A 10,709-nucleotide genomic window follows, 5' to 3' on the forward strand; every position below is an offset into this window, starting at 1 on the left:
TAAGTGACATGCATGATTCAATGTATAAAAGAAATTAAAATAAATAAATAAATAAATAAATAAATAAATAAATAAATGATTGTTTGATGTGCAGAAAAAGAGATAAAGCACCTAACCAAACCCAGAGAGTAAATCTGACTCTCTGACTAAATCTTTTATCTTTAACTGTGCTTATATCAAGAAACTACATCTCAGTACTTAATATGAAAATATATAGAGAGCCTGACACAAAAGGAAAAAAAAATGTTCTGAAGACTGAAGAATGCAAAACAAATTTGAAACAAAGGTTTACATTATGTGAATAGCTTTCACAATGATAGATAACCATTTAATTTTAATTAACTATGTCCAAACAGATCATATCAAATAAATATTTTATAAAATAATATTTTAAAATCACTTGAATGATAATAAAACATCAATATTTAGAAATGGCTACATGAATGATAAATATTTTCTTATGTTACCATACCAAATGTCTTATTTTTAAACTGCATTTCAATTTACACACTCCTAATTTTACAACGATTTTAAATCATGAATTAAAGAGTGACTAGGTAAATGTCATATACATAAGTCAGTGAAATATATCACTGATTTTACAAAGCGAGTTCTAAGTTTCAAAATGTTCAAGATATTTTTCTTTTTTTATATGTTTTTTATTATTATTCATACATTAAATTGCTATACATCATTTAGATTGTGAAGAGACTGTATCCAGCATGAGATACACCTCAGTCCAGGCAAGTTGAGACCACCATACACATCCTTGTCAACAGATAATAAACCTTATCTGTGTCCCACAAGTGTCTTATTTTAACCAATAGTTAATTTTTCTTATCAAAGATTTTAAGTTTATATATTCGTGTGTGTGTATGTGTGCATACATGTACATTTTTATATAACTGAAATTAAAATGTTCAAATTTCAGAGCTTTTTAATATTTATTTAAAATACATATGTTTTAAGGTTATTTTATAGATATTAATTTCAATGATTAGGAAATTATGAGACCAAGTTTCATTACCAAACCAGATCTGGGGAATTAACACCAAGAAATTGTAAATACTCTTGATATTCACTGATCAAACCAAAGCAAATGTTTTGATAGTTTATCAAAATACATATATATACATATTCTGTATGAAGTCAAAGACTTCAGTTGATGACCCATTACAGTAAGAAGTTTCCAAGAATACTAATTATGTGATTAATGAAGCTACATAATAGAAAAAGGAAACAATAGCTCTTTCATTACACACTTATTTACCCATACTTATGAGTATTACATTTTCAAGAATTAAAAATTTTACATAAAAAGCCATTTCAGGTGCTTGGTACCACCTATTCCTCAGCTACTTTTAGCTTGCTGTTGTTTGCCTTTAATTTTAACTGATTTATTTTACATTTAATTTGTTTTATATAAATTCTCTCCAAAAAGTACAGAAGTCCCATTATTTATTTACTAACAGTGTTCTGGATATTTTTTAATGTGGGTCCTCAAAGTTGCTATATTCAACTCCATGTGCTAGACAGAATAAATCAAACACAAAATTAATTTTCATATTCAAAAAATAGTGTGATGAATTCAATACTTGAAAAATTCCTGTCCAATGACATTAGGTTCTTTTAATGCATAACTGATGCTGAATTTGTTTTTATGGCTATACCTAAGAGACTCAACTACGTTTTAAAAACAAGTCTTAATCAAAAGCTCTAAAATGTGATTAACAAGTTGATTAACAAGTTCATCACTCTGTTTCCTATGGCAGCATACAATTCTCAGATAGTGCCTTGATTTTTAATAAGATGAAAATTAAAATGAAAAACATATCTCTGTTAACTAAACCAGCAGAGAAAACATAACCAGGTGGTCAATTACATTTTTTTCCTTGAAATTTTTTGCACTGACAGAATATTTTGTAAACTCAGAGTGAAATTCAGTTTTCAGTGTACTTGTCCATTCTTATTATTTATTATTTCTCTGAAAACTTTACACCAACTCATGTGCTGTCTCTGTTCAATAATTTTCTGACAAGAAGTATCTGAAATGATAGATACATGAGCAGAATATGCATGTAAGGAAAAAGAGTAAAGCCAACACAATTGCAAAACAACAACGTACCATTATGAAATGTCCCTTTCCCTTCAAATTTATCATTCTGTGCTCTTATACCTTATTTTCATGAGAGGTGTGTAAAATGTGCTTCTGAATATTTACATACTTGGAAATTTCAATAATCCAAATGAAAAAGTTAAATTGAACTTTTATTAATGTCTTTATCCATTTAGGGTAATATACTTCACCTTGGCAGGCTGGAACTGGTGCATCCCATGCATGATATCCATAGGAAGACTTTCTGCACACAGCACTGCTTTTCCCAACCAGTCGGAATCCTCGATCACAGGCCCAGCGGACTACACTGTTAAGTTGCCCACCTGTCTGACTGATAATGTATCCATGAGGTGGGGATTCAGGTGTGCTACAGTAGAAAGCTTTCCAAAGGGGGGAAAAATCAATGTTTAATGAATCAAAAAGTTTTATTACCCAAAGTTATAAACACCCACAAAGTAAATATTAGTATATTAAAATAGGTCAATTGTCATTCTTTTATTAGTTAACGTGAACATGATATTATTTCCTATTCTCTTTTGAAAGTTATGCACTTAACATAACTTTTCAGAAACATTATCTCTGGGGTTTCTTCTTCTAGCTTTTATTGCCTCCTAAGATGTCTTCTGAATTGAAATATATTTTTTTATTATTTTAACTTATTTTATACATTCAATCTCTGTAAATCACTACAGTTGATAAAATGAAATACCCAACATGAATATACTTCACACCAGTCCAGTTGACAATATCATACACGTTATCATCACTAGACAATCATTCATTTCTGTGTCCCTCAAATGTCTTGCCTCTCTATACTTCTACTTGATTCCTGTTTTCTCACTATTGCCCATCTCCCAACCTCTTCTCATACTGTGTCCAGTAGGGGCTCACAAGCCCTACCAATATTTCATTAAATTTTGAAAATTCCATTTCTTGTCATTTGAAGGACCTAAATTCCACAGCCTTGATGAAAGTATTTTAGAGCATGCTGTTTACATGTCATTTTGAAGTTATCTCCAGACACTTATATCATGTCAGGTTATACATCTCATTTTAATTGAAATCTAAAATAGGCCCCTATGCTCCACAATTGTCTTTCTCAATTTACTGAAGATATCCCCATCTGCCAAGAGTGCTTACATATGATGATAAAAATTGCCAATAAAATAAAAATTTTTCAACTCTCAAAGTCTGAAATGTCAAAAGATAATGTCAAATAGCTTTTGTATCTAACTATATAGAGAGATAAATGTACTTTTGAGACGATTCAGCCTGGCAGATTCCTTTGACCCTTCGGAATTTCAATACATTCATCTGAGAAAAAAAACGAGACTTTGGGGGTAAATAATAAGAAATAAGTTGGACTTACAACATATTACAACAATGTCGTAAGCTATCATTTCTAAAGAAAAAAATGTGTATTTATTGTGTCAAGCTGTTCTTGGCAACTAAAAGTATTTTTATTATGTTCATATTCAACTTTGTCAATTATCAATAAAAATCTATGACATAGCCAATCTATTGCTTTTAATTGTCTGATTTGATTAGACTCCCTGTAAGTTATGATTATTAAAAATACAATTGGATGTATTTGCACTTTAAGAAAAAAATTATCAGAAGACAGTTGTTCTTGCAAGAAAGCCAGAAAGAGAGAAAGCATACTCTTAAAGGGCATGGAAATACTACAGTCCTTTCTTTTCCATTTCTATATTCTGTTGGAATTTTAGGCATGCACACACATATGCCAGCATGTTTTTCAAGCCCCTGGGGCCAGAACTCAAACTTTGTGGGATCCAGATCCCTAAACCACCAGACCACAGGGCTAGCCCAATATATTTACTTTCAAATGATCTATTTGGATATAACTTTAATAAAAAAGATATTTACATTAGTCATATGATAGAAATGGAGATATGAATATTAAAATTCTGAAGGATAACAAAGGCATATATTTCAATTTTAAAAACATTTCCTGTTTGAGTGTGCAATAATAGTTTTAAAGTAATAGAAACCTATTGTAGAGTAAACCATGTATACATTTTAGTAATAAGTCAGTAACAAGATACTGCTAATATGTGGTAGGCAAATTATTAACAAATTAAAATCAAACTTTCATCTAATAATTGTAAAATCAATGTAATTGAGCAAAATATTTTACTTGCATATATTTGAAAATGTGCACAATTAATGAAATTCAAGAGAATATATTTTAGAATTGAAATTTAAAATTGATTTGTCTACACCTAGAATTGCTGTGTCTAAGTTGTTTATTAAAATATATATAAATGTAATTTTTAATTGAACAATTTAGCAATGACTTTTGGCTTGGGAGGCATGGTCTAACTGCAGATGGATTCCAAGGCAGTCTGTTATTGTGCATATACCTATAGCTTCTGACATGATTTAAAATGCCAATAAAGAAAAGGAATATAACCTTCACTTAATGAAGAACTATTTATATATACTTACTCAACAAGAAAATCATTATTGGCTTAGTCTGAATAGACCTTATAAATAGGAAGGCCTATACAAAAAGCTATGTCACCTTGATATATTAAAAAGCAGTTTTAGCCAACATCTTTCTAAATATTACTAAGTGAAAAGCAGCAATAAAAATTACCTTTTCAAAACCAAAGCTTATAAAATAATGTGCTCATTATTTTCTTTTGATAGGTAAATATTTCCCCACTATACATGTATCTTTTGTTTAAACTTATCATTTGATTAAGTTATTAAATAAATCAGATTCTGTGCAGTTGAGCAAGAATTTGAGAGTTCCAGGAAAACAAATCCACTGGGAAAAAAAATGAAAACTTTCAGTTTAATTTAACTTATTTATGTCATAAGTATCTTAAGTACTTTTAATCTTTTCAAAAATCATATGAGGGCTATAGAATTATTACCATTATAGTGGGGAAACTGAGGCATAGAAAGGCATATTAACAAACATCATTGGAGGAGCTATGATTTGAATTCATGTCTAAATAAATTGTTTCTGTGTGTGTGTGTGTGTGTGTGTGTGGGTGGGTGTGTGTGTGTGTGCGTGTTTTAATTTTGCTACATGGCACATGTGCTAGTCAGAGAGATGAGAGAAAAAGAGAGGAGGAGAAAAAGTACCGCCGGAGGAATGGCCATGCTGCAGTCCCTTCTCCTACTGAGATTTTGAGTATGCACGCGCATGTGCCCTGTGTGTTATTCAAGCCACTGGGTAGAGAACTTGTGTTAGCAGTCAGCAATATGAGATCCATCGTCCTCAATCATCATGCCGCCAACTGATCCACGTCTCTGCTCTTTAATCACAGCCATACCAAAGATGCAGATGTATACCGAATTCAGAAATCTAACATACCTATGTATCTTATCCGGAATCCTTTTTTATTATTGCCATGATCTGCTGACCACTGAAGAAATACTTCATGACCATTGCTTGTTATATTCAAAGCAGATGAATAATCCCCACTAAGGGAAATAAGCACTGGACTTTGAATATTTGGTCCTTCAGGGAAAAAAATGTGATTTAGATATAATCCAGTAATTATATTCTAGTTTACTCTTAGTATTTTATATATTACATATTAAGTATGAATAAATTTCTGATCATTAAAAAAAAACTTCATCAATAATAACTGGAAACATAAATGGTTTTCTTTAAGCATTTTAATTGTAAAGCCAAAGTTTGTATAGTATACAAATTAATAATGAAGCTAACTACAATTTACATATGGCACATAGGTAAATTTAATGTTTATATTTCTAAAAGTATCTTTAAGATAAAGTCAGAAAAACAATTGTTTATATGAAAAATCTGTATGTATAAAGAGTATTTGGACTCAATTTATAAATATCTGGTAAATATAACCCATGGTTACCATCATACACCTGAAGAACATCAAATTCCTTTTCTGTCTGGAAGAATTCTACAAACATGCTGATATTATAACCCTTTTCCACTGAAATGCTCCAGGCACACATCTGAAGATTCGGGTAACTATCCGGATAGCCAGGGCTTAGTATGACTCCTGTTGAATCTAGCCGCAGTTCATTGGCAGGACAGAGTACTGTCAAAGAAAAACATCATTAAATAATGCTAGTCTTTCAGAACATACGTGAAACTGAAATTCTAGTACTGAGTACTGTGCTTTTCATGTTCAATAACTATAAAGAAGATGAAACCTTGAGTTATGTTAGAAGAAACAACTTGTCTTTAGCTTACCATTCAAAAAATGGAGGAATGTTTCAAAAAATTTATAGTATTGATCTTCTTCGTATATTGTGTGGGAAATGTACTACTTGTACTACTTTTCTGGACAATAAATAAATATATGAATAAAAGATTAAGGTAGTTATTTCCTTTTATTTCTTCACATTTTTTCCCGACTTTTCTCAGCTTAGGTTATCCCACCATTCCCTTTCTTATCTGCCTGCAACCTGTTCTTTCCTTACTGTTTCACTCATTCTCTTGCCTTAAATTTTTTGCTCAGGTATGGGGAACAAGACAGGAAACTGCCCTCAGAGTATTCATTTCAGACAAAGCCATTTCTTACCTCTGGAATGTGCTTAAACCATAAAGATTTAACATCAGTTATCATTCCTAAGCTCTTCTGATTTCCTAACAATATCTCTTTTCTAATATCAGACATCTGAGAAATGTGTGTGTTTATAAAATAAACTTCACTTGTTAGCATCAAGTAGCATTAGGTATCAGGTCTAATGATACAAACATCTACTTTGCATTTGCAATGACAGAGTGATTGGGATCATCAAATCCTTATTATTCAAATGAAGCCAATTTTTAAAAGAATTTAAAGTTCTATGGTGTGAATAGAGCTGGAATTGCTTGGAATGGTCCATGTTGTATAGAAGTAAACCAATATGTACCAAACAAGATTTAGTACAATATGAAAAAGAACTATTTGCCAAAGTAGCAGAAGTGGCTTTATCAAAACATCCTATGTACCTAATTGCTAAAGAATTTTGAAACTGTTTTTTTTTTCCCCTTTTCCCTCTTTATTATTGATAGAGTATATGAACATGTTTGTGCAAGTGAGAGAAAAAAAAAAGAAAGAGAAAGCGCTCGACTCTCACCCAATGGGGCATGCTCATCCTTCCTTCTCTAAATCTCTATCTCTTCTGAATCCTGGTCATGGGCACACACCAGGATTTGAACGCCAGTGGACCACATGGTATCTGATTTCCTCTGTGCAGTGCTTGACTGCAATGCTAAGGAGCTGGCACTGGATCTCTGTGAAAGTTCTTACTAGGGACATATAAGCAACTGAAGGAATGGGTGAACTATATTTTTTGAGGATGTGATGAACAGGGAATGTATCATATGCCCTTTCTAATTCAGTTACCATACATAAACTTCTATTTCAGAATTACATAGCGTTGTATCTGAATAGTTGCACCTTCACAGTAATTCGAATCTTTGGGGGCTTTTTTGTTGTTTATTTGTTTGAATGAGTTACGCTGAGAAACATAAAATACAGGGACCAGCGGATGGCATAATGGTTATGTTGCTGGACTCCCACATAGTCGACTGCCCTTAGAGTCCCAGACCTAGGGGATTCAAATTCATGCTGGGCAGGTGTGCGTGCCCAAAATCCTGAGAGGAGAGTAAAGGAGAAGGGATTGCAGTGTGGCCTTCCCCCTTAGGGGGTGATTTCTCACTTTCTGTCTCTCTGTCTCTCTCCGCCTCTCCAGCGAGCACACGGGCCCTACAGCAAAAATCGCTCTGCAAAAATGAAAAAAAAAAAAAAAAAGAAGAAACACAAAATACAGTTGCTGGAATACACATGACTAAATGAAGATTTTATGTATTCATAGGTTTCAAGATAAAAGGACAATGAAATATTTTGAGTTACAAGATCTCCAAGTAACATAGGGAGTCAAAAGAGTAAATTAAATGGTGAATTATGACATACATGATTGTTCTTTAATCATGTTAATAAGCTGAAAAGAAATACCTTGAAAAGAAAATTGTCCAGAACTCATATGCAGATGATTGAAAATTGACTCTAGAATATCATAATAAATATTATACAGCTAAAATAAGGGTTTTTTGTTTGTTTGTTTTTGAATTTTACTACAGTTCATCTTACTTTAATATTTTCCTTCCTGGATTTAATTTTGATATTTAAAAAGTAGTTGAATGGATTGTATCTATTTACTCTAAAAAAAAGAGCCTTGACTTTGATTTTCAAAAAATAGAAAGTATCTAAAACAAAACAAATTTAAGGGTTGGAAATGAAATGAAATACTCGATTCAAAGGCAGTAACATTACTGAATATGCAGCTATGATAGATTGGAGTGAATGATACAATCCAATATCTTTACTAGAAATGCACTAATCAACCTATTTCATACTGCCCAACATACAGTAATGTCATCAACAATGAAGCTAAATGTTTATTGATTATAACTAAATGTTAGGCACTGTTATGCACCTCTGTGCATTATCTTACTTGTCACAACTTTAATAAGTGTATATATATATTTTTGAAAGATTTTTGCTATAGAGTGTGTGCACTCGCCAGACAGAGAGAGACAGAGAGATAGAAAGTGAGAAATCACTCCCCAGGGGTGATGGTCACACCGCAATCCCTTCTCCTCCATTCTCCTCTCAGGATCTTGGGCACACACGCACACGCGCCTGGCGTGAGTTTAAGCCACCGGGTCTGGGACTCGAACCACAGTTGACTACGTGGGAGTCCAGCAACATAGCCATTATGCTAACTGCTGGTCCCAATAAGTGTGTATATTTTTTAAAGAATTATTTAATTTTATTTGTTGTTATTATTTAATTTGTTCATGAGAGAGAGTGAGAAAGTGAAAAAGTAAGCCTCCAGGTCCAGGACTCAAACTGTGATCGGCAATGTAAGAGTTCAGCATTTCAACCACCTGGTGGCCCCAAGTGTGTACAATTTTTATCCTCACTGTACATATACAGGAACTGATGCTTAGAAAGTTTGAACTGCCCAGAACTAGATTCACTGTTTTTAACCAACAAATGTAACCAGAATTAGATATGATTTACTTCAAACTCGTTGAGGAGCACTACGTTTGACATTGTTTCCCATGCTTTAAGTGAAATATAGAGAACTAAAGAGGATCCAGAGAAGAGTAATAAAAACAACACTGTCCCTTTTAGGGAAAGTGTAAAATACTTTTAAAATGACTAAAAATATGTAGATTATTTCTATTGGTAGCAGATTTCAAATGAATGAGTTTTCGTAAGCTTCAGAATTACCTGAAACAAATACGTAGTCAGCTTTTTGGTTTAAATGCCTGATCAATTCATTAATATAGAAACTCTGCAGAGATGTATTCTAAGGGATGATTTATTAACTTTTAGCAAATATCTGAAGTGTTATTATGAGACAAATGTATTGTCTTTTTTTTTTTTCTCTATAGCAGGAGAATAAGTAGAAGTACAATTACTAACCTACGGAAATGAATTTTGCAACTAAGATATTTATAGTGGGGCATAAGGAATTATGGTATATCTAGGTTATCTATATAGTTTCCTTTTCTGTGTTATTTCTAAGAGATAACTAAGCATCAGAAATATGAGTGCTAGACTTCTGAAAACCTAATTAACTTCAAGATTTATTGATTAATTCTCCATGAGAAATTCTCACACTGGAGCTGGTTTATATTGCTAAAACTGCCTTTCTTTTTGCTACTGTGAAAGCCTCTTATAACAATCCTTCTATAGCCTTATAAGAATTCCAATTAGGGATAAAATAAAATATTAATTTCTATTTGTATCTTACTTAAAATAATAAACAAATTTTTTGTTCCAAGCTTATTATAACAGTTAAGACAATGCACAGGAAATTTATTTCCATATTCTTGGGAGTCCTAATGAAAGAGGTAATCCAAAAAACCTAGGGAAGATAATTAAACACAATTGAATTTTATTCAAATTAACAAAAATTTATTGTGCATTACTGTGTGTTGGGCATTATTTTGTGCTTAGGGGATACACAAAGCAATGATTCCCAGTCTTAACTTCGGCACATAATTCAAGAGCCATTATCATCTTGACTTTATAGTGAATTCCATAAAGAACATGCCCTACCATGTTTTATTTCTGTGTTTTCACATGTATGTCTGCCTCTAGCTCTGTTGTACCAAAGTAAGTCTCATTGGTCATTTAAAACTTAGTAGTCATGGAAGAAAGCTTCCATCAATTTTCCCTGTCCCATAAACAGTTAAAACTTGTGTGATTCTAAAGCATTTGGGTCCATTTCCTAAGCACTGTATTGCTATCACTCACATGACTACCATGTCCCTTGACCTATGACGTCTTCACAGCAAGGACCACTTACAACTTTTTTTTATTTTTTTGGTCAGCTCCTCATACTGAACAGGAACTCAATAAAGTCTAATAAATCTAATAGAGTAGAAATTGTTTCCGGGACCAGCGGATGATGGTTATATCCCTGGACTCCCATATGGCTGATCAAGATTCAAGTCCCAGACCTGGCAACTTAAAACTCACCAGGCACAAGTGCATGCATGCCCAAAACCCCAGAGGAGAATGGAGGAGAAGGGATTGTGGCATGACCATCTACCCGGGGGGGGGGG

At 32.6% G+C, this 10,709-nt stretch overlaps 1 protein-coding gene across 1 annotated transcript in view; it reads right to left on the minus strand.

The window, feature by feature from the left end:
* CSMD3 (CUB and Sushi multiple domains 3) overlaps positions 1 to 10,709 on the minus strand; it is a gene marked incomplete at its 3' end in the record, with an annotated part of 1,277,483 nt that overhangs the window by 65,557 nt on the left and 1,201,217 nt on the right. The window contains exons 48-50 of the mRNA XM_027771421.1: positions 5,986 to 6,174; positions 5,466 to 5,612; positions 2,308 to 2,496 (exon numbers count right to left, since the gene is read on the minus strand). Coding sequence (XP_027627222.1) covers positions 2,308 to 2,496; positions 5,466 to 5,612; positions 5,986 to 6,174 — 525 coding nt within the window. The remainder of the gene's footprint in view (positions 1 to 2,307; positions 2,497 to 5,465; positions 5,613 to 5,985; positions 6,175 to 10,709) is intronic.

Source organism: Tupaia chinensis, unplaced genomic scaffold, assembly GCF_000334495.1.
Source record: "Tupaia chinensis unplaced genomic scaffold, TupChi_1.0 Scaffold000032_1, whole genome shotgun sequence".
Taxonomy (NCBI): Eukaryota; Metazoa; Chordata; class Mammalia; order Scandentia; family Tupaiidae; genus Tupaia; species Tupaia belangeri.